This window comes from Oncorhynchus gorbuscha, linkage group LG05 (assembly GCF_021184085.1).
Source record: "Oncorhynchus gorbuscha isolate QuinsamMale2020 ecotype Even-year linkage group LG05, OgorEven_v1.0, whole genome shotgun sequence".
In the NCBI taxonomy this organism is placed as follows: Eukaryota; Metazoa; Chordata; class Actinopteri; order Salmoniformes; family Salmonidae; genus Oncorhynchus; species Oncorhynchus gorbuscha.
This window is the reverse complement of record NC_060177.1, coordinates 19,630,153-19,654,799: the sequence shown is the minus strand read 5'-3', so window position 1 is coordinate 19,654,799 and position 24,647 is coordinate 19,630,153. Positions and strand designations below refer to the sequence as shown.

The 24,647-nt window shown below is 45.1% G+C and overlaps 1 protein-coding gene and 1 pseudogene across 1 annotated transcript; both read left to right on the top strand.

Moving 5' to 3' along the window:
- Positions 1 to 201: 201 nt before the first annotated feature.
- Positions 202 to 1,522, top strand: LOC124035630 (serum amyloid A-5 protein-like). Its single transcript, XM_046349177.1, has 4 exons — positions 202 to 360; positions 474 to 579; positions 824 to 962; positions 1,174 to 1,522. Exons 2-4 carry the CDS (start codon positions 492 to 494, stop codon positions 1,310 to 1,312), a joined length of 366 nt encoding a protein of 121 aa, XP_046205133.1. The 5' UTR covers positions 202 to 360; positions 474 to 491; the 3' UTR covers positions 1,313 to 1,522.
- A 1,977-nt stretch (positions 1,523 to 3,499) lies between these two features.
- On the top strand, positions 3,500 to 24,119 carry LOC124035424 (annotated as a pseudogene).
- The last annotated feature ends 528 nt before the right edge of the window (positions 24,120 to 24,647 follow it).

Below are 24,647 nucleotides of genomic sequence, written 5' to 3'. Positions count from 1 at the left end.
AAAAACATACTTCATTGCCCCCATTAGTCTTATTAATGCTGACACATCCCATTTTGATGTCTTGGTTTTTAAAGCAGTAGGCCGAGTTACACAATTGAGGAGTATCCTCCTTATTGCCCAAGACTTCAGATCAGGTAATCTAATTTTGTAATGACCTGGAAATTCCTCATCTTGTGTAGCGGACAGACACTTCTGAGTGTAATAACTTGGGAGGACGAAGTTAGGGAATTCCAGCTTTTGCAAAACTAAACTCCTCCTTGGTCTGAGTGGAATATAAGAACAAGCTGCGGACCATAAACCAACACAAAACACAAGGGAGATCAAACTGCCTGACTGACTAACTAACTAAGGAGCTGAAAGGTAAGAGATATATGTTATATGAGGCGGTCACAGTTTAAATGTAATAAATTATCCGTAAATATGTTAGCAATTCATATAGTAGCCTACGTTCTCTCTCTCCATGTTCCTTTCAGTCTGTCACATCTGCAAGTATGAAGCTGCTTCTAGCTGGACTTGTTCTGACCCTTATTGTGGGGGCTCAAGCTCAGTGGTACCACTTCCCTGGTGAAGCTGCTCGAGGTCCATTTATACACTTTAATCATTATTTCTTCATTGTTGACAGAAATAGATACACAAATCAAGAGTAACAAATCATTCAAGAGTAACAAATCATTCAAGAGTAACTAATCATTCAAGAGCAACAATGTACTGTATTCGAGGACTCCTTTAAAGTCATTGTTGTTTCTTGAGGCTAGTGGTTTGAAATGTTGTAAAGTTCCTTGTAAGTGTCAAACTCAACATCCGTGTCCTCCTGACCCTGCAGGTGCTAGAGACATGTGGCGTGCATACGGCGACATGAAGGACGCCAACTGGAAAAACTCAGACAAGTACTTCCACGCTCGGGGCAACTATGATGCTGCCAGGAGAGGACCAGGGGGCAGGTGGGCGGCAACAGTCATCAGGTGGGTGATTCTCAAATATCTGAGACGCTTATAATGTGGTTCAGTTGCTCATCAAATTATCTGATCAAAACTTTCTCCATTTAGTTCTTTATGCCACATTTTGTAAAAAATAAATAAAAATCAAAATAAATGTCTGGTCAGAAAGACAATTTTACCATTATTGGTTCACTGTGGTTGACGTGTGACTTATGTAATATTTCTCCTCTCTCAGTGATGGCCGGGAGATGGTTCAGGGTTCCAGTGGTCGAGGACATGAGGACTCAGCAGCTGACCAGGAGGCTAACCGCTGGGGACGTAATGGAGGGGATCCCAACCGATTCAGACCCCAAGGACTCCCCAAGAAATACTGAACCTAAAAACAGGTGGTTACTAGCCAAACTGAAAGGACCACAATCCAAACAACTATACTGCACTTAATTACTGCTTTTGGTTAAAAAATGTCATATTCTCAAAAAGGATTTTGCCCAAATGTTCTGATAATAGACAGGAACATGGTACTGAAACTTAGTATACAATGTATTTCAAAAGTGTTGCAAAAATAAAGTGATTACGCAATTAGACTGAATCTCTTTCTGTAATCAGTATGATACGACTGGGAAGGTTGGAAAGAAATGTTCAAATCCTGAAATGTATACTCAAATGATCTGGGGTTGACATTTTCTCAGCTTTCAACTGGCAACGGGTCAGCCCTTTACAACTAGTAACTGGGACATTTGGACAGTGGGTCAGCCGTACATAGTACATGTTTTTCATAGGATAGACATAGAAGAAGCTGAGAAAAACATAGGATAAGGGCCAAAGGGGAGAGGATGGATGCCCCTAATGTTAATGGAACATGACAGTTTGAATGAGGATTCAATTCAACATACTATGCAACTCTATTGAGACCGGAGGTTAGATGAGTAGGCTATGTATAATTTAACGTAGATAGATAATATGCATAAAATTAGTATACAGTTAGGCTTTTGAACATAACCACTCATTATTACAGCATGCAGAATTACAGGCATACTGTAAAATATGCACAGACATACAAATGTAACACAGAGGAATTGTAACACAGAGGAATTGTAACACTGAGGAATTGTAACACAGAGGAATTGTAACACAGAGGAATTGTAACACAGAGGAATTGTAACACAGAGGAATTGTAACACAGAGGAATTGTAACCCAGGTACAGTATATGGCTTTCTTAGGTTTTCAGTTTTTGTCACTCTTAATTTGAAAATATGAACTTTCGGGCTCAAAGTGATGTCAATAGTAATAGATATTGCAATATCAATATCATAGATTTCACTATATCATGATAAACTTCACCTGAAATGTGTAATGGTTAGCAACAGGGTTCAGCTTCACCAAGTAGAAATAAGTAGCCTCAGCAGTTGCACTCAGCATCTATGTGATGAGCCCTGAAATGCAGCTAGGAAAACATAAGCATCATGTCTTGATCCCCTGATCCCCAAATACATTTATGTGGAAGGTTCACCGGGTGAGCAATGATGTGTAGTTAATGGGTGAACAATGTTAAGTCAGGTTTACCTGACAATCATAACACTCAAATCTGAATGTGCAAGGCAGATAGGTGGTGGAATGGGTATAGTGTTATGTGGATGTATCTATTCATGATGTATTGACAAACTAGATGTGGTAAGTCTCTCCATTACCACATGTAATCCATTCCTGGCAATGAAAAATACATGAGCTCGTACTGTACATATAAATGAAAGCAGACATTGAGTAGACAGACCACTCCCGTGGCTTCTCTTAGGTACTATTCTATGACCAAGGTTTTTGCACAGCGCAGCACAGAAGATCATTTTATAAAGACAACAAAGTGAAATATTTGGTCAAAGGTATGTTGTTACAAACCTGCAAAGAGAGAAGGAGTGCTGTGAGCTGACACACTAGACCTCAAACAGATATACACCCATATTTCTAATCACAGTATTGGATGTCCCATCTCCCTCTCACTTTCTCTGCTTTCTCTTGCTCCATTCAAATACAATGCACACACACGAATCAGGAGAGATCTGGGAGGAGTAGGAAGGAGTAGAGGAAATAGAAAGAGTGGGGGTTAGAATTAGCATTGAGGGAGGGGTGGAGGGGAAGGATTGATGTGATTGGTCCAGAAGGAGGGTGGCTATACAATCAGCTTCTTCTGAAAGCATGGCTCAATGAATGAACACTCTTCATTTCAGGTAGCCAGGCAACACAACAATGAGGTAAATACTATTATGCCCAGGGATAAGCCAAATACTTTCCATGCACAGATGTTTCTCAAAGCTTTAACTGAGGGTCAGACTACTGTTCTGATATGGATTTCTACTCTGTTCTTTTCCAGTTCTCCTCCATAGCTGGCCAATTACTTGACTGACTGACTAACTGACTGAAACTGACGGTTGAACATTGGCTGGTTGACCGAGGTATTCTCCATCTATCTTCCACTAATCCATTGTTTTCCTTAAACATGGAGGTGCAGATCACATTTACAGATACACAGACAGAGAAACTGCCATAGTAACTGTATCTCAGATAGATGGCTAACAAGCAGATCAGGTAAGTGCGGATAAGGATATTGATGGAAACAGGATTTTGAGAGGATTTTATCAAATGTTTTAAATTATGTTTTAGTTTGAATATTGCACTAATTCCTCCACCATTATCCCTCTCTCTCATTATTGTTTTTCTCTTTTGTTATTGATTGGTCAATGTCACCTTTTTGATACCTTCTCACCCTTCTCTCTTTCAATTCAATTCAGTTCAATTCAATTAGCTTTATTGGCATGGGAAACATATGTTAACATTGCCAAAGCAAGTGAAGTAGATAATATACAAAAGTGAAATAAACAATAAAAATGAACAGTAAACATTACACTCACAGAAGTTTCAAAATAATAAAGACATTACAAATGTCATATTATGTATATATACGGTGTTGTAACGATATGCAAATGGTTAAGGTCTGCCTATGGTGGCCTTTATCAATAGCAAGGCTATGCTCACTGAGTCTGTATATAGTCAAAGCTTTCCTTAAGTTTGTGTCAGTCACAGTGGTCAGGGTTTCTGCCACTGTGTACTCTCTGTTTAGGGTCAAATAGCATCCTAGTTTGCTCTGTTTTTTGTTAATTCATTCCAATGTGTCAAGTAATATGATTTGTTTGATCGTAGCTAGCTACATAGCTAGCTACATAGCCGTCTTTGTATCAAATATAATTGTGTAGTCTAGAGCGATTTTCTAGGTTCGCTAGCCAGCTATTGTCGTTCTTTTAACGCCACGTAACGTAAACAACACTGCTAGCTAGCCAGCTAGCCCCCGAATAGCAACACTGCAGAAACTATTACACTCAACGGAACGACTTGATTAGTGTAGTGTCAACAACGCACCCACTGCCAGCTGGCCTACTTCAGCAGTACTGTATCATTTTAATCATTTTAGTCAATAAGATTCTTGCTACGTAGCTTAACTTTCTGAACATTCGAGACGTGTAGTCCACTTGTCATTCCAATCTCCTTTGCATTAGCGTAGCCTCTTCTGTAGCCTGTCAACTATGTGTCTGTTTATCCCTGTTCTCTCCTCTCTGCACAGACCATACAAACGCTCCACACCGCGTGGCCGCGGCCACCCTACTCTGGTGGTCCCAGCGCGCACGACCCACATGGAGTTCCAGGTCTCCGGTAGCCTCTGGAACTGCCAATCTGCGGTCAACAAGGCAGAGTTCATCTCAGCCTATGCCTCCCTCCAGTCCCTCGACTTCTTGGCACTGACGGAAACATGGATCACCACAGACAACACTGCTACTCCTACTGCTCTCTCTTCGTCCGCCCACGTGTTCTCGCACACCCCGAGAGCGTCTGGTCAGCGGGGTGGTGGCACCGGGATCCTCATCTCTCCCAAGTGGTCATTCTCTCTTTCTCCCCTTACCCATCTGTCTATCGCCTCCTTTGAATTCCATGCTGTCACAGTTACTAGCCCTTTCAAGCTTAACATCCTTATCATTTATCGCCCTCCAGGTTCCCTCGGAGAGTTCATCAATGAGCTTGATGCCTTGATAAGCTCCTTTCCTGAGGACGGCTCACCTCTCACAGTTCTGGGCGACTTTAACCTCCCCACGTCTACCTTTGACTCTTTCCTCTCTGCCTCCTTCTTTCCACTCCTCTCCTCTTTTGACCTCACCCTCTCACCTTCCCCCCCTACTCACAAGGCAGGCAATACGCTCGACCTCATCTTTACTAGATGCTGTTCTTCCACTAACCTCATTGCAACTCCCCTCCAAGTCTCCGACCACTGCCTTGTATCCTTTTCCCTCTCGCTCTCATCCAACACCTCCCACACTGCCCCTACTCGGATGGTATCGCGCCGTCCCAACCTTCGCTCTCTCTCCCCCGCTACTCTCTCCTCTTCCATCCTATCATCTCTTCCCTCCGCTCAAACCTTCTCCCACCTATCTCCTGATTCTGCCTCCTCAACCCTCCTCTCCTCCCTCTCTGCATCCCTTGACTCTCTATGTCCCCTATCCTCCAGGCCGGCTCGGTCCTCCCCTCCCGCTCCGTGGCTCGATGACTCATTGCGAGCTCACAGAACAGGACTCCGGGCAGCCGAGCGGAAATGGAGGAAAACTCGCCTCCCTGCGGACCTGGCATCCTTTCACTCCCTCCTCTCTACATTTTCCTCCTCTGTCTCTGCTGCTAAAGCCACTTTCTACCACGCTAAATTCCAAGCATCTGCCTCTAACCCTAGGAATCTCTTTGCCACCTTCTCCTCCCTCCTGAATCCTCCTCCCCCCTCCTCCCTCTCTGCAGATGACTTCGTCAACCATTTTGAAAAGAAGGTCGACGACATCCGATCCTCGTTTGCTAAGTCAAACGACACCGCTGGTTCTGCTCACACTGCCCTACCCTGTGCTCTGACCTCTTTCTCCCCTCTCTCTCCAGATGAAATCTCGCGTCTTGTGACGGCCGGCCGCCCAACAACCTGCCCGCTTGACCCTATCCCCTCCTCTCTTCTCCAGACCATTTCCGGAGACCTTCTCCCTTACCTCACCTCGCTCATCAACTCATCCCTGACCGCTGGCTACGTCCCTTCCGTCTTCAAGAGAGCGAGAGTTGCACCCCTTCTGAAAAAACCTACACTCGATCCCTCCGATGTCAACAATTACAGACCAGTATCCCTTCTTTCTTTTCTCTTTTCTCTCTGGACCTTTTTTGGAACACCATTATTTTGGTCTTACTGAGATTTACTGTCAGGGCCCAGGTCTGGCCGAATCTGTGCAGAAGATCTAGGCCCTCCTTGGTTGGTGACAAGCACCAGATCATCAGCAAACAGTAGACATTTGACTTCAGATTCTAGTAGTGTGAGGCCGGGTGCAGCAAACTGTTCTAGTGCCCTCGCCAATTCGTTGATATATATATGTTTAAGAGGGTGTGGCTGTATACCTGTCTCACCCCATGGCCCTGTGGGAAGAAATGTGTGTGTTTTTGCCTATTTTAACCGCACACTTGTTGTTTGTGTACATTAATTTTATAATGTCGTATGTTTTCCCCCAACACCACTTTCCATCAATTTGTATAGCAGACTCTCATACCAAATTGAGTAAAAGGCTTTTTTGAAATCAACAAAGCATGAGAAGTTTTGTTTTGTTTTGTTTGTTTGTCAATTAGCGTGTGCAGGGTGAATACGTGGTCTGTCGTACAATGATTTGGTAAATAGCCAATTTGACATTTGCTCAGTACATTGTTTTCACTGAGGAAATGTACATGTCTGCTGTTAGTGATAATGCAGAAGACTTTCCCAAGGTTGCTATTGACGCATATCCCACGGCGGCTATTGGCGTCAAATTTGTCTCCACTTTTGTGGATTGGGGTGATCAGTCCTTGGTTCCAAATATTGGGGAAGATGCCAGATCTAAGGTTGATGTTAAAGAGTTTTAGTATAACCAATTGGAATTTGTGGTCTGTATATTTTATCATTTCATTGAGGATACCATCAACACCACAGGCCTTTTTGGGTTGGAGAGTTTTTATTTTCATTCAAGGCAATTGGAAAATCCAGTGGGTTCTCAGATTTGTATTTGATCATGCATATATTTTTGCTGTTTGTTCTTTGTTTATAGAGCCAAAAAGATTGGAGAAGTGGTTTACCCATACATCTCCATTTTGGATAGATCATTCTTTGTGTTGTTTTTTGTTTAGTGTTTTCTAATTTTCCCAGAAGGGGTTCGAGTCTATGGATTCTTCAATAACATTGAGCTGATTTCTGATGTGCTGTTCCTTCTTTTTCCATAGAGTATTTCCGTATTGTTTTAGTGATTCACCATAGTGAAGGTTTTCTGGGTCTCTATGTTTTTGGATGGACAGGTTTCTCAATTTCTTTCTTAGGTTTTTGCATTCTTCATCAAACCCTTTGTCTTTGTTGTTCATTGTCTTCAGTTTTCTATTTGAGATTTTTAGATTTCATAGGGAAGCTGAGAGGTCAAATATACTCTTCAGATTTTCTACTGCCAAGTTTACACCTTCACTATTACAGTGGAACGTTTTGTCCAGGAAGTTGTCTAAAAGGGATTTAATTTGTTGTTGTCTAATTGTTTTTTTGGTAGGTTTCCACACTACATTCCTTCCATCGATAGCATTTCTTAATATTACATTTACATTTACATTTAAGTCATTTAGCAGACGCTCTTATCCAGAGCGACTTACAAATTGACTCAGTAACTTTGGCTTTGATGCCTCATGATTGAGTACTGCTCTGTTGAAGTAGACTGTGATTTTTCTCTGACAGTGGGCTGACTGATCTGAGAGGTCCTAAATGGGGTGTGTGCATGTTGACTTGAGGGAGTGTTGATTGGTTGGGGTGGGGGTGTGGATGTGGCTGGTGGTGTTGTGGTCTGGATGTGGGTCCTCTATGTGTAGGTCTTGGGGAGGGGGTTTCGCAGGTCTGGTAGAGTCTCGCTAGTGTGGGCGGGGTGTCTATTGATCTGTTGCTCCTGTGTGAAGTGTTGGGGCTGCGTTTGAGAGCGATGTCCTTTACGGTCCGGGTGAAGGTGGGCACTGCCACCTTGTCTAGGCGGACCTGGTCATAAAGGCAGTCCAAGTTCAGGGTGGGCCAGGTAAAAATGTGGTTTTGAGTCACAGTCACGGGAAAAACTTGCTTTTATCTGCTGTATGGTAGCAGGGTGTTTTTTTTTCTTGTATATATTTCCTGTTTGAGTCAATAAGGAGGACAATCTATGTCTTGTGTATGTCCTCAGTGGGTGTGGGGGAGTTGTCAGGAGGGCTATCAGGGTGGCTGACAGTGGGGGTGGTCAGAGGGGGCAAGATCCCCTAGGCTTGGGGTTCTTCATTTGTCTGTTCCGCTGTGATGTCGACGTGGTCAGGGTCTGGGGTGGACTGTTCTGCTGTGGTGTCAAGACTTTTGTTGGGAGCTGACGTTGGTTGTTCTGCCTGCTTCCCTGCGGGGGTGGCCATGTCTCTAGTGGGTTGTTCTCTGTCACACGACATCCCCCTCACCCTCTCCTCCAGTAGTCTGATCCTCCCCTCTAGTGCTCTGTTCTTCTCCTGCTCCTTCTTTTTCTCCTGTTGATGTTGTCTCAGAGTGCAGATATATCTCTCTCCACCTCCAGCTCTCCAGGTCTGGATAAGGGGGTGTTTTTGTGCTGGACTGTTGTCTGGGTCTGTGCTGACTGGAGTGTAATCACCTGCTGTTGCAGCTCCACCTGCCTTACCTCCAGCTGGGTGAATTTATTCTAAAACAAACGTGTAGTTTGCTTGTAGTATCTGCTTACCTTGTAGAATCGGGTTGATTCTCTGAGGTCTTTGCACAGCAATCCTTATTAATGTTCACTACACAGGTCACATTGCCTTATCAAGACCATCAGATCAGAGGGATACTTTGACATGCACAGAGGTAGGACAAAATTGTGTGTGTGTCTGTGTGTGTTTGATCATGTTCTTTGTTTTTGACTCTGTGTCTCTCTATTTCTTTGATGCAGGTGCTGCTGTGAACCTGACTCATGTCACTCCAGAGAAGGCCATCAAACTAGCTGCCATTGACTTCCTTAGACAACACTTGTCCAAGGATGGGTGAGTAGTGCTCAGAGGCCTCTTTCAAACACCTACCGGTCAAATACAATCATACACCAGTCGTAACTGACTGGTACACCAACCTCTTGCCCACTCTGATCTCATTGAATAGATGTACTTGAAAGATGTAGTGTATACTATATGAGCTATAACTAACTTCTTGTTTGGATTTTATATACATATCACAAATAGGATTCTAATAATATCTTCACCATGTGCTGGGATCTAGTTGTAATACATTAGAGGTATAAATATTTTGTAAACACACAGCATGGATGATAGGACCGATCCCATAGGCCCCTGCAGCATTATCCGCATGACAACCCTGGGCTATCTTTAGCGTCCCCCAACATTTCCATGGGGACCAAGAACATGGCTGATAAATTATTGAGTGACCAGCGCTCGTGAATTATTTACATGTTTCTAAGACTGTGTGTGTGTGTGTGTGTTCATGTGTGTTTCTTCATGTGTATCATTAATGGTATGTTTATTTCTTTATGCATGTTTATGGTCATGTCCTTTGCATGTAGAAACAGGGAGTTTTAAGTTGTATGCATGTTGTTTAATGTATGTAAAACACTTGAGATAGCACCAGACCATCCAGAGAAATTAGCAAAGTCATTCAACTAAAATAATTATGACATTTGTTTTCTCTCTCAGTCAGAAGCTCACCCTGCTTCCCTGCTGAGATAGCTGATGTTCTAAAAGAGCTGTACAATCTGGATCCCTACAAATCAGCTGGGCTTGACAATCTGGACCCTCTCTTCCTAACATTATCCGCCTCCATTGTTGTTACCCCTATTCCTAGTCTGTTCAACCTCTCTTTCATATTGTCTGAGATTCCTAAAGATTGGAAAGCGGCCGTGGTCATCTCCCTCTTCAAAAGGGGCAGACACTCTAGACCCAAACTGTTACAGACCTATATCCATCCTGGCCTGCCTTTCTAAAGTCTTCAAAAGCCAAGTGAACAAACAGATCACCAACCATTTCGAATCCCACCGTACCTTCTCCGCTATGCAATCACGGGCGCACCTCAGCCACGCTCAAGGTCCTAAACGATATCATAACTGCCATCGATAAAAGACTACTGTTATGCAGGTGAATGAGGACCCAAAAGCGACTTGGCGAAAACAGAGTCTTTAATCCAGTAAAGTAAATTTACAATCATAAGGCATAATTCCACTCGTAATGACGAGAACAGACTGGAGACTCGATCAAGAACTGCAGGTTGCCTCGGGAAGGCACTTGAACGTAGCAGACTCAGACACCTGCTCACCACGCAGCATCTGAGGGAAACACGACACGACAGGGCGATACACAGACACAGCACGGTGAACAATAGACAAGGATCCGACAGGGCAGAAACGGAAAACAAGGGGAGAAATAGGGACTCTAATCAGGGAAAAGGATAGGGAACAGGTGTGGGAAGACTAAATTATTGATTAGGGGAATAGGAACAGCTGGGAGCAGGAACGGAACGATAGAGAGAAGAGAGAGAGGAAGGGAGAGAGAAAAAGGGGAACAAACCTAAAAAGACCAGCAGGGGGAAAATGAACAGAGGGAAAAGCAAAATGACAAGACAATCTAAGACAAAACATGACAGTACCCCCACTCACCGAGCGCCTCCTGGCGCACTCGAGGAGGAATCCTGGCGGCAACGGAGGAAATCATCAATAAGTGAACGGTCCAGCACGTCCCGAGACGGAACCCAACTCCTCTCCTCAGGACCGTAACCCTCCCAATCCACTAAGTATTGGTGACCCCGTCCCGAGAACGCATGTCCATGATCCTACGTACCTTGTAAATAGGTGCGCTCTCGACAAGGACGGGAGGGGGAGGGAAGACGAACGGGGTGCGAAGAAAGGGCTTGACACAGGAGACATGGAAGACAGGATGGACGCGACGAAGATGTCGCGGAAGAAGCAGTCGCACAGCGACAGGATTGACGACCTGGGAGACACGGAACGGACCAATGAACCGCGGAGTCAACTTACGAGAAGCTGTCGTAAGAGGAAGGTTGCGAGTGGAAAGCCACACTCTCTGGCCGCAACAATACCTTGGACTCTTAATCCTGCGTTTATTGGCGGCTCTCACAGTCTGTGCCCTGTAACGGCAAAGTGCAGACCTCACCCTCCTCCAGGTGCGCTCACAACGTTGGACAAACGCTTGAGCGGAGGGAACGCTGGACTCGGCAAGCTGGGATGAGAACAGAGGAGGCTGGTAACCCAGACTACTCTGAAACGGAGATAACCCGATAGCAGACGAAGGAAGCGAGTTGTGAGCGTATTCTGCCCAGGGGAGCTGTTCTGCCCAAGACGCAGGGTTTCTGAAAGAAAGGCTGCGTAGTATGCGACCAATCGTCTGATTGGCCCTCTCTGCTTGACCGTTAGACTGGGGATGAAACCCGGAAGAGAGACTGACGAACGCACCAATCAAACGACAGAACTCCCTCCAAAACTGTGACGTGAATTGCGGGCCTCTGTCTGAAACGGCGTCTAACGGGAGGCCATGAATTCTGAACACATTCTCGATGATGATTTGTGCCGTCTCCTTAGCGGAAGGAAGTTTAGCGAGGGGAATGAAATGTGCCGCCTTAGAGAACCTATCGACAACCGTAAGAATCACAGTCTTCCCCGCAGACAAAGGCAGACCGGTAATGAAGTCTAGGGCGATGTGAGACCATGGTCGAGAAGGAATGGGGAGCGGTCTGAGACGACCGGCAGGAGGAGAGTTACCCGACTTAGTCTGCGCGCAGTCCGAACAAGCAGCCACGAAACGGCGCGTGTCACGCTCCTGAGTCGGCCACCAAAAGCGCTGGCGAATAGACGCAAGAGTGCCTCGAACACCGGGATGACCAGCTAACTTGGCAGAGTGAGCCCACTGAAGAACAGCCAGACGAGTGGAAACAGGAACGAAAAGGAGGTTACTAGGACAAGCGCGCGGCGACGCAGTGTGCGTGAGTGCTTGCTTAACCTGTCTTTCAATTCCCCAGACTGTCAACCCGACAACACGCCCATAAGGAAGAATCCCTCGGGATCAGTAGAAGCCACAGAAGAACTAAACAGACGGGATAAGGCATCAGGCTTGGTGTTTTTGCTACCCGGACGGTAAGAAATCACAAACTCGAAACGAGCGAAAAACAACGCCCAACGAGCTTGACGGGCATTAAGTCGTTTGGCAGAACGGATGTACTCAAGGTTCTTATGGTCTGTCCAAACGACAAAAGGAACGGTCGCCCCCTCCAACCACTGTCGCCATTCGCCTAGGGCTAAGCGGATGGCGAGCAGTTCGCGGTTACCCACATCATAGTTGCGTTCAGATGGCGACAGGCGATGAGAAAAATAAGCGCAAGGATGAACCTTATCGTCAGACTGGAAGCGCTGGGATAGAATGGCTCCCACGCCTACCTCTGAAGCGTCAACCTCGACAATGAATTGTCTAGTGACGTCAGGAGTAACGAGGATAGGAGCGGACGTAAAACGTTCTTTTAGAAGATCAAAAGCTCCCTGGGCGGAACCGGACCACTTAAAACACGTCTTGACAGAAGTAAGAGCTGTGAGAGGGGCAGCAACTTGACCGAAATTACGAATGAAACGCCGATAGAAATTAGCGAAACCTAAAAAGCGCTGCAACTCGACACGTGACCTTGGAACGGGCCAATCACTGACAGCTTGAACCTTAGCGGAATCCATCTGAATGCCTTCAGCGGAAATAACGGAACCGAGAAAAGTAACGGAGGAGACATGAAAAGAGCACTTCTCAGCCTTCACGTAGAGACAATTCTCTAAAAGGCGCTGTAGAACACGTCGAACGTGCTGAACATGAATCTCGAGTGACGGTGAAAAAATCAGGATATCGTCAAGATAGACAAAAACAAAGATGTTCAGCATGTCTCTCAGAACATCATTAACTAATGCCTGAAAAACAGCTGGCGCATTGGCGAGACCAAACGGCAGAACCCGGTACTCAAAATGCCCTAACGGAGTGTTAAACGCCGTTTTCCACTCGTCCCCCTCTCTGATGCGCACGAGATGGTAAGCGTTACGAAGGTCCAACTTAGTAAAGCACCTGGCTCCCTGCAGAATCTCGAAGGCTGATGACATAAGGGGAAGCGGATAACGATTCTTAACCGTTATGTCATTCAGCCTCGATAATCCACGCAGGGGCGCAGAGTACCGTCCTTCTTCTTAACAAAAAGAACCCCGCCCCGGCCGGAGAGGAAGAAGGCACTATGGTACCGGCGTCAAGAGACACAGATAAATAATCCTCGAGAGCCTTACGTTCGGGAGCCGACAGAGAGTATAGTCTACCCCGAGGAGGAGTGGTCCCCGGAAGGAGATCAATACTACAATCATACGACCGGTGAGGAGGAAGGGAGTTGGCTCGGGACCGACTGAAGACCATGCGCAGATCATGATATTCCTCCGGCACTCCTGTCAAATCGCCAGGTTCCTCCTGAGAAGTGGGGACAGAAGAAATGGGAGGGATGGCAGACATTAAACACTTCACATGACAAGAAACGTTCCAGGATAGGATAGAATTACTAGACCAATTAATAGAAGGATTATGACATACTAGCCAGGGATGACCCAAAACAACAGGTGTAAAAGGTGAACGAAAAATCAAAAAAGAAATAGTCTCACTGTGGTTACCAGATACTGTGAGAGTTAAAGGTAGTGTCTCAAATCTGATACTGGGAAGATGACTACCATCTAAGGCAAACATGGGCGTAGGCTTGTCTAACTGTCTGAAAGGAATGTCATGTTTCCGAGCCCATGCTTCGTCCATGAAACAACCCTCAGCCCCAGAGTCAATCAAGGCACTGCATGTAGCACCCGAACCGGTCCAGCGTAGATGGACCGACATAGTAGTACAGGATCTAGATGAAGAGACCTGAGTAGTAGCGCTCACCAGTAGCCCTCCGCTTACTGATGAGCTCTGGCCTTTTACTGGACATGAATTGACAAAATGTCCATCAAATCCGCAATAGAGGCACAGGCGGTTGGTGATCCTCCGATCCCTCTCCTTGGTCGAGATGCGAATACCTCCCAGCTGCATGGGCTCAGTCTCTGAGCCAGAGGAGGGAGATGGTTGCGATGCGGAGCAGGGAAACACCGTTGACGCGAGCTCTCTTCCACGAGCTTGGTGACGAAGATCTACCCGTCGTTCTATGCGGATGGCGAGAGCAATCAAAGAGTCCACACTGGAAGGAACCTCCCGAGAGAGAATCTCATCTTTGACCACTGCGTGGAGTCCCTCCAGAAAACGAGCGAGCAGCGCCGGCTCGTTCCAGTCACTAGAGGCAGCAAGAGTGCGAAACTCTATAGAGTAATCCGTTATGGATCGATCACCTTGGCATAGGGAAGCCAGGGCCCTAGAAGCCTCCCTACCAAAAACTGAACGGTCAAAAACCCGAATCATCTCCTCTTTAAAGTTCTGGTAATTGTTTGAACAATCAGCCCTTGCCTCCCAGATAGCTGTGCCCCACTCTCGAGCCCGGCCAGTAAGGAGTGAAATGACGTAAGCAACCCGAGCTCTCTCGCTAGAGTATGTGTTGGGTTGGAGAGAGAACACAATATCACACTGGGTGAGAAAGGAGCGGCACTCCGTGGGCTGCCCGGAGTAGCAAGGTGGGTTATTAACCCTAGGTTCCGGAGGCTCGGCAGGCCAGGAAGTAACAGGTGGCACGAGACGAAGACTCTGGAACTGTCCAGAGAGGTCGGAAACCTGAGCGGCCAGGTTCTCCACGGCATGGCGAGCAGCAGACAATTCCTGCTCGTGTCTGCCGAGCATGGCTCCTTGGATCTCGACGGCAGTGTTACGAGCATCTGTAGTCGCTGGGTCCATTCTTTGGTCGGATCCTTCTGTTATGCAGGTGAATGAGGACCCAAAAGCGACTTGGCGAAAACAGAGTCTTTAATCCAGTAAAGTAAATTTACAATCATAAGGCATAATTCCACTCGTAATGACGAGAACAGACTGGAGACTCGATCAAGAACTGCAGGTTGCCTCGGGAAGGCACTTGAACGTAGCAGACTCAGACACCTGCTCACCACGCAGCATCTGAGGGAAACACGACACGACAGGGCGATACACAGACACAGCACGGTGAACAATAGACAAGGATCCGACAGGGCAGAAACGGAAAACAAGGGGAGAAATAGGGACTCTAATCAGGGAAAAGGATAGGGAACAGGTGTGGGAAGACTAAATGATTGATTAGGGGAATAGGAACAGCTGGGAGCAGGAACGGAACGATAGAGAAGAGAGAGAGGAAGGGAGAGAGAAAAAGGGGAACGAACCTAAAAAGACCAGCAGGGGGAAAATGAACAGAGGGAAAAGCAAAATGACAAGACAATCTAAGACAAAACATGACAACTACTGTGCAGCCGTCTTCATCGACCTGGCCAAGGCTTTTGACTGTGTCGATCACCGTATTCTTATCGGCAGACTCAACAGCCTTGGTTTCTGTAATGATTGCCTCGCCTGGTTCATTAACTACTTCTCAGATAGAGCTCAGTTTGTCAAATTGGAGGGACTGTTGTCTGGACCTCTGACAGTCTCTATGGGGTGCCACAGGGTTCAATTCTAGGGCCGACTCTTTTCTCGGTATATATCAATGATGTTGCTCTTGCTGCTGGCGATTCTTTGATCCACCTCTATGCAGACGACACCATTCTGTATACATATGGCTCTTCGTTGGACACTGTGTTAACAAACCTCCAAACGAGCTTCAATGCCATACAACACTCCTTCCGTGACCACCAACTGCTCTTAAATGCTAATAAAACTAAATGCATGCTCTTCAATCGATCGCTGACCGACTACTCTGAACGGTCCTGAATGGTGGACAACTAGAATATGTGGACAACAATAAATACCTCGGTGTCTGGCTCACATTAACCATCTCCAATCCCAAGTTAAATCTAGAATCGGCTTCCTATTTCACAACAAAGCCTCCTTCACTCATCCTGCCAAACATACCCTCGTAAAACTGACCATCCTACCGATCCAGCTTACTGATCGTTGCAGCTGTACACAGCCCATCTGTAAAAAGCCCATCCAACCAACTACCTACCTCATCCCATATCTGTATTTGTTTTTCTGCTATTTTGCACATCAGTATTTCTACTTGCACATCTTCATCTGCACTCCAGTGTAATTGCTAAATTGTAATTACTTTGCTACTATTGGCATATTTATTGCCTTACCTCCTTACTTCATTTGCACACACTGTATACAGATTTTTCCATTGTGTTATTGACTGTATGTTTGTTTATCCCATGTGTAACTCTGTGTAGTTGTTTTTGTCGCATTGCTTTGCTTTATCTTGGCCAGGTCGCAATTGTAAGTGAGAACTTGTTCTCAACTGGCCTTCCTGGTTAAATAAAGGTGAAATGAAAAATAAAATATAAAAAACATGTCAGGTAAACTCAGCTGGGGTATCAGCCTCAGACAGCTTTCTACTACCATCTTGTGGCTCAACAGTAATTATGCACACTAGTTGTGTGTCATGCCTGGGTGTTTGAACTCTTCTGAAACACAGTCACAGTCTCTCCATCTTTTTGTCTCTCCATCTCTCTATCTCTTTGTCTCTCCATCTCTCTCTCTCTCCATCTCTTTGTCTCTCCATCTCTTCATCTCCCCATCTCTTTGTCTCTCCATCTCTCTGTCTCTCCATCTCTTTGTCTCTCCATCTCTTCATCTCCCCATCTCTTTGTCTCTCCATCTCTCTCTCCATCTCTTTGTCTCTCCATCTCTCTGTCTCTCCATCTCTCTCTCTCTCCATCTCTTTGTCTCTCCATCTCTCTGTCTCTCCATCTCGCTGTCTCTCCGTCTCTCAATCTCTTTGTCTCTCCATCTCTGTCTCTCCATCTCTCTCTCTCCATCTTTTTGTCTCTCCATCTCTCTATCTCTTTGACTCTCCATCTCTCTCTCTCAATCTCTCTGTCTCTCCATCTCTTTGTCTCTCCATCTCTTTGCCTCTCCATCTCTTTGTCTCTCCATCTCTTCATCTCCCCATCTCTTTGTCTCTCCATCTCTCTCTCCATCTCTTTGTCTCTCCATCTCTCTCTCCATCTCTTTGTCTCTCCATCTCTCTGTCTCTCCATCTCTCTCTCTCTCCATCTCTTTGTCTCTCCATCTCTCTGTCTCTCCATCTCTCTGTCTCTGTCTCTCAATCTCTCTGTCTCTCCATCTCTCTATCTCTCTCTCTCCATCTCTCACTCTCCACCTCTTTGTCTCTCCATCTCTGTCTCTCCATCTCTCTCTCTCCATCTCTTTGTCTCTCCATCTCTCTGTGTCTCCATCTCTCTGTGTCTCCATCTCTCCATCTCTTGGTGCAGGTCATCATCACCACTCCCATGGAGATGCTAAAGATTCAGTTACAGGATGCAGGGCGGATAGGTGAGAGATGGGTAAAGAAGGAGAGAGGAGGTTGGATGTTCCCCTGTTCCCAGTCACTGTTTCATGACTAACCAATGTCTTGTCAGCCAAACAAACACAAACAGATCACAGAGATCTGATCAGTTAGAACCCGTAACAACCAGCATTGTTATTGTATCAATGTAAAATTGTTATTTTATTGCTTAAACACATTTGTGACTCTTCCTTGTGTTCCTGTGATTCCCCAAATGTATTTTTATTTTCCAACCTCCTGAGGCATTCCTGCTTCTCTGTCCCTGGTTGATGATGTCACACTGATGATAATGATGATGTTGTGTGTGTTATGACACACGTAGAGGCTCAGAGGAAGCTGATGTCCCAGGCTGTAGTTGGGCCCCTGGGGGCCCAGTGGAGTTGAGGTCTCATACAGCAATGCAGCTCAGCTGCTGTGGAGCCAGGGCATCGCAGGGCTCTACAAGGGCCTGGGGGCCACACTCCTGAGGTAACCTGCACAGAGACACAATAGAAGCCTTGCAAGAACACAAACAAATTAAGATGATTCACATTTGTTGGACCATGCCTTTGTTCGCTTAGGGACGTGCCATTCTCCATAATCTACTTCCCTGTTTGCCAATCTGAAAAGTCTTGGTGGCCGTGGGGCTAATGGCCCCGCTCCCTTCTATGTGTCCTTTGCATCAGGCTGCTTCGCTGGCAGTACAGTTGCTGTGGGAGTTAATCCTGTGGATGGTAAGGACAGTTGTGTGTGTGTATACAGGTATGAGTGTGTATACAGTTGTATGGTTTTGCCTTGAATCGGCAAAAGACAGAACAGCTGCCTCCAGTAAGACAAGGGGTGGAGGTCTGTGTCTATTTGTCAATATCAGCTGGTGATCAAAATCACATTTTTAGGAAGTCCCAAGGTTTTGCTCACCTGAGGTAGAGTGTCTCACGATAAGCTGTAGACCACAATATTTAACGAGAGTTTTCATCTATACTTTTCGTAGCTGTCTATTTACCACCACAAACTAATGCTGGCACTAAGACCGCACTCAATGAGCTGTATAAAGCCATACGCAAACAAGAAAATGCTCATCCAGGTGGCTCTCCGAGTGGCCGGTGACTTTAATGCAGAGAAACTTAAAGGTGAAAAAACAGGAGACTACCTTTACTCCAAACACAAAGACATGTACAAATCTTTCCCTTGCCCTCCATTTGGCAAATCTAACCATAATTCTATCCTCCTGATTCCAAGCAAAAACTAAAGCAGGAAGTACCAGTGACTCGCTCAATACCGAGGTGGTCAGATGACGCAGATGCTAAGCTACAGGACTGTTTTGCTAGCAAAGACTGGAATATGTTCCGGGACTTATCTGATTTCATTGACGAGTATACCACATCAGTCACCGGCTTCATCAATAAGTGCATCAATGACATTGTCCCCACAGGGACCGTACATATATACCCCAACCAGAAGCCATGAATTGCAGGCAACATCCGCACTGAGCTAAAGGGTAGAGCTGCCACTTTCAAGGAGCCAGACTCTAACCCGACACACACACAATAAATCCTACTATGCCCTCAGATGAACCGTCAAACAGATGAAGTGTAAATACAGGACTAAGATTGAATCCTACTAAACTGGTTCCAACGGTCGTCAGATGTGGCATGACTTGCATACTATTACAGACTACAAAGGGAAGCCCAGTGACACAAGCCTACCAGATGAACCAAATTACTTCAATTCAAGCAACACTGAAGCATGGATGAGAGCACCAGCTGTTCTAGATCACGCTCGCTTACCTGCTTTGTCTTCCCAATTTTGATCTTGCCTCCTTTGTGCAACTCCCCAACGGGCTAGGTAGGCGAAGATCGAGTCATGCCTCCTCTGAAATATGACCCACCAACACCCACCTGCTTAACCCGGAAGCCATCTGCACCAATGTGTTGGAGGAAACACTGCCAATTGTGCCCTATGGGACTCCCAATATTGGCCAGTTCTGATACAGCCCATGATTGAACCAGGGTCTGTAGTGATGACTCCTTAGACCACTGCTCCACTCAGGAGGCACATGCATAAGATCTTTAAAAAGGTCAACATTCACAAGGCTGCAGGGCCAGACGGTTACCAGGACGTCTACTCTGAGCATGCGCTGACCAACTGGCAAGTGTCTTCACTGACATTTTCAACCTGTCCATGACCAGAGTCTGTAATACCTACATGTTTCAAGCAGACCACCATAGTCCATGTGTCCAAGAACACCAAGGTAACCTGCCTAAATGACTACCGACCTGTAGCACTCACGTCTGTAGACATGAAGTGCTGTGAAAGTCTGGTCATGGCTCACATCAACACCATCAGCCCAGAAACCCTAGACCCACTACAATTTGCAAACCGCCCCAACATATCCACAGATGACGCAATCGCAACTGCACTCAACACTATCCTTTCCATCCTGGACTAAAATAACAGTTATGTGGGAATGCTGTTCATTGACTACAGACTTCAGTGTTCAATATCATCGTGCCCTCAATGCTCATCACTAAGCTAAGGACCCTAGGACTAAACACCTCCCTCCTGTACTCCCTGCTCACCCATGACTGTGTGGCCAAGCACAACTCCAACTCCAACACCATCATTAAGTTTACAGATGACACAATGGTGGTAGGCCTGTTCACCGACAACAACGAGACAGACTATAGGGAGGAGATCAGAGACCTGAAAGTGTGCTGCCAGGACAACAACCTTTCCCTCAATGTGATCAAGACAAAGGAGATGATTGTGGACTACAGGAAAAGGAGGGCCGAGCATGTCCCCATTCTCATCGATTGGGCTGTAGTGGAGCGGATTGAGAGCTTCAAGTTCCATGGTGTCCACATCACCAACACACTATCATGGTCCAAACACACCAAGACAGTCGTGAAGAGGGCACAACAATGCCCATTTCCCCCAAAGATTTGGAATGGGTCCTCAGATCCTCAAAAAGTTATACAGCTGCACCATCGAGAGCATCACCGCCTGGTATGGCAACTGCTCGGCCTCCGACCGCAAGGGGCTACAAAGGGTAGTGCGTACGACCCAGTACATCATTGGGGCCAAGCCTCCTGCCATCTAGGACCTATTTACCAGTCGGTGTCAGAGAAAGGCTCACATTTATTTTCTTAACTATTATTTTTCTTAAAACTGCATTGTTTGTTAAGGGATTGTACGTAACCATTTCACGGTAAGGTCTACACCTGTTGTATTCGGCGCATGTGACAAATAAAATGTTATTTGATTTGATTATGCCTGCCGTGTAAACCATTTGATACAGTTAGTGTGTTTCAGCGATTAAGACCAGAATTCAGACTATGACACAGAGAAGTCAGGAGGACACCTACAGTAGAGTGACAGACTGCATTAGGTAACCTCTCCTTCTCACTCTAACTCTTCCACTGCTTCCCTCCTGGTTTTGACAGGCCTTTTCTGATTGATTATATCAATATTATCTGATGGTAGAACATGACAACATCTACTGGTACTATGAAATAAACAGAGAAGGCATTTTAGGCTAGAATATACAGTGCCAGTCAAAAGTTTGGACACACCTACTCATTCAAGGGTTTTTCTTTATTTTTACTATTTTCTACATTATAGTATATTAGTGAAGACATCAAAAAATGAAATAATACCTATTGTCACACCCTGATCTGTTTCACCTGTCTTTGTGATTGTCTCAACCCACCTCCAGTTGTCTCCCATATTCCCCATTGTCCCCTGTGTATTTATACCTGTTTTCTCCGTTTGTCTGTTGCCAATTCGTTTTGTTTCGTCAAGACTACCAAGCCTACCTGTCTCTCGATTGTTCCTGTTTCCTAGTTTTCTCTGTGTTTACCATTCTGCCTGCCGTCCTGTACTTTTGCCCCACCTATCTGGATTACTGACCTCTGCCTGCCCTTGCCTGCCCCTTTTCGAATTAATAAACTGTTGTTACTTCGACCTAGTCTGCATCTGGGTCTTACCTGAAACGTGATACATATGGAATCATGTAGTAAACAAAAAAGTGTTAAGCAAATGAAAATATATTTTATATATTAGATTCTTCAAAATAGCCACCCTTTGCCCAACCTCAACCCAATTGAGATGGTTTTGTATGAGTTGGACTACAGAGTGAAGGAAAAGCAGCCAACAAGTGCACAGCATATGTGGGAACTCCTTCAAAAAAGCATTCCAGATGAAGCTGGGTGAGAGAATGGCAAGAGTATGCAAAGCTGTCAGCAAGGCAAAGGGTGGCTACTTTGAAGAATCTCAAATATAAAATATATTTTCATTTGTTTAACACTTTTCTGGATACTACATGATTACATGGATGTTATTTCATAGTTTTGATGTCTTCACTATTATTTTACCATTAAGAAAATAGTAAAAATTAAGAAAAACCCTTGAATGAGTCGGTGTGTCCAAACTTTTGACTGGTACTGTAGATACACCACTATATCACGACCCTCTTGTCTAACAGGAAGATTCTGCGCCAAGAGTGTCCCTCTGCTTTCCAGAAGGGGGCGTACTGCCATCATTGCTCCCCTCTTTGGCATCGCACAGGTGGTCTACTTCCTGGGAGTGGGAGAGGTCCTTCTCAGCTTCCTGCCTCAATGGAACAACTGGTCTTGCAATCTCATACACAGCCCACAATGGAGGCAGATAATTTGTCTCTTTCCTATCACACACAGCCGACATTGGAGCTAGGTAATCTGGTACCTTCCTCTCATACACAGCCCACACTGGAGCCAGGTAATCTGTCACTTTCCTCTCAGACACAGCCCACATAGGCCAAAGCCCTAAGGAGTTAGTTAGAGTCAGACAGAACGGTGTGTGTGTTCTAGACCAGAGTTTGCCCTCTGCACCTGTTGAGGGTGTTCTGATAGGTCATCCTTTTTTATACCCCTACCTGAGATGAATTACTGTAAATATTTAAATTTAGGTCTGATTTATAACTACAAAATAATCATTCAATATCATTTCAAGTGTACTTTTAGTCGTGCCTTATCAAGGTTAAGTCATGGAATTCTCTTTATTGTTTTTACTAAGATGTTGCTATCATGATATATAAATCTGTCAAATCATATTAACTCAGTGTATACAGTGCCTTGCGAAAGTATTCGGCCCCCTTGAACTTTACGACCTTTTGCCACATTTCAGGCTTCAAACATAAAGATATAAAACTGTATTTTTTTGTGAAGAATCAACAACAAGTGGGACACAATCATGAAGTGGAACGACATTTATTGGATATTTCAAACTTTTTTGACAAATCAAAAACTGAAAAATTGGGCGTGCAAAATTATTCAGCCCCCTTAAGTTAATACTTTGTAGTGCCACCTTTTGCTGCGATTACAGCTGTAAGTCGCTTGGGGTATGTCTCTATCAGTTTTGCACATCGAGAGACTGACATTTTTTCCCATTCCTCCTTGCAAAACAGCTCGAGCTCAGTGAGGTTGGATGGAGAGCATTTGTGAACAGCAGTTTTCAGTTCTTTCCACAGATTCTCGATTGGATTCAGGAAGCCTGAAATGTGGCAAAAGGTCGCAAGATTCAAGGGGGCCGAATACTTTCGCAAGGCACTGTATCTGTCTCAACATGACTGTACTGTAATATCTTCTGTCTGTATTGATGCTATGTTTTATTGTGGTTTTGTGGCTGTTTTGCACAGCTTCTGTACCTCTTTCCAAATTGTGTTTCCCTCTTCATCCATGAAGAAGCTTTAGAATTGCATTCTTCTTCCAAGAATGCAATGAGTATTTTATCACAGTGATACTAAGAGCTGATCTGGGGTGTATTCAGGATTACCAAAGATAACATAAGATGTTGGCAGAGGTTGGAAACAATGTACTCAAGCTGTGTGCCTAGAAAGAGTCAACATTGGCTGCAGCAAACGTAGCTGGTTGGTGACATTGGTGATTACACACCAAACACAATTTGCTGCCCAGCCACCATGTTGGCACCATTTTGTGACTAGATGTCAGTTTAGGTACCTGCCTGAATTTTGCTGATAGAAACTCTCCTTTTTGTGGGCAAAATGTTTTCCATTTGGTGTAAACATTTTCTGTTAGAAAACATTTTGCAACAGACAAAACGTTTTGCAACAGAATCTGCGAAATTAATACAACCCAGGGTTCTGAGAGTGGCCCTTCACTCACAGCACTCAGCCAGAGTCAAATCATCAAATCAAAAAGATAAAAACCCACCCTTGACATTTGTGCAAGCCCATCGCCATTATCATTACTGAAAGGTACATTTGTAGACCCTGTATGACCCTGTATCATAGTAACCTAGATTATATTGTGCTGGTTCTTCCCTGGACCGTTATTCCCTCTTCTCAGGAGGACACATGCATGTCCAAGCACTTATGTCGCCACCCCTCTTCCCTCCCCTGTAGATATGGTGGGTGTTGGGTTATCAGTTTGGATATGGATGTGCACTGAAGGTGTAAAACAGACTGACAGCTATTTTATAATTCATTTGAGGCAAAATAAGAAAGGAAAAAATGTATTCCTCTCGTATATATTGCTGTCTGAAAAATGAATGGGATTGTGCTACCTGTGTTGCCTTATGATTCTTTCTCTTTATTTGTGTGTGACAGTCTTTGGTGTGTGGTTGGTCCTCATTCTACCGTAACAAGTCTCAAGGAAATCTTAAGAGGCCCCCTGGACTGTGGTAACCAAGGAAACAATGGAGGGAGGCTTTGGCTTCACCAAATTAATCTATCTCAGTATCTTGCTGTCTCTGTCGGCCTGTCTCATTCCTACGGAACCATGTGTCCATCCAATAGCCAGATTCTCTAGTTCACATGGGCATGGCTATCCTTGTGTCCTGTTGCTTTCTTGGCATTGTCTCCTTTGGAGGAGATCCATTTCCCACCTACAGTGTTTGTCTTTCTCCACTCCCATGGATACCACTCAGATCCCATTTCAAAACAAGCAAGCAGAGACACTGTGTATAGAGGACACATTATTTACACCTCCCATTGTTACGTGATTATTACAGTGTTAGCATCTGTCCAGTGGATGGAGCAGCTGCAAGCCAGCATGCATTTAATGTATACTACATTTCATAGAATTGAATACAATTACAAGAAGGAGATGTTTGAACTATGATTATTATTGATATGATTAATTATTAATAATCATTCTAATATGTTATTATTATGTACTTTGTATGCTGCACAGGGGAATATGGCTAATACAGG

Bases quoted from the DNA above. Each gene is read 5' to 3' on its own strand.
- LOC124035630 (XM_046349177.1), top strand. From the start codon at position 492: ATGAAGCTGCTTCTAGCTGGACTTGTTCTGACCCTTATTGTGGGGGCT. The intron at 580-823 runs GTCCATTTATAC...CTGACCCTGCAG, and splicing joins CCCTGGTGAAGCTGCTCGAG to GTGCTAGAGACATGTGGCGT. The intron at 963-1,173 runs GTGGGTGATTCT...CTCCTCTCTCAG, and splicing joins TGGGCGGCAACAGTCATCAG to TGATGGCCGGGAGATGGTTC.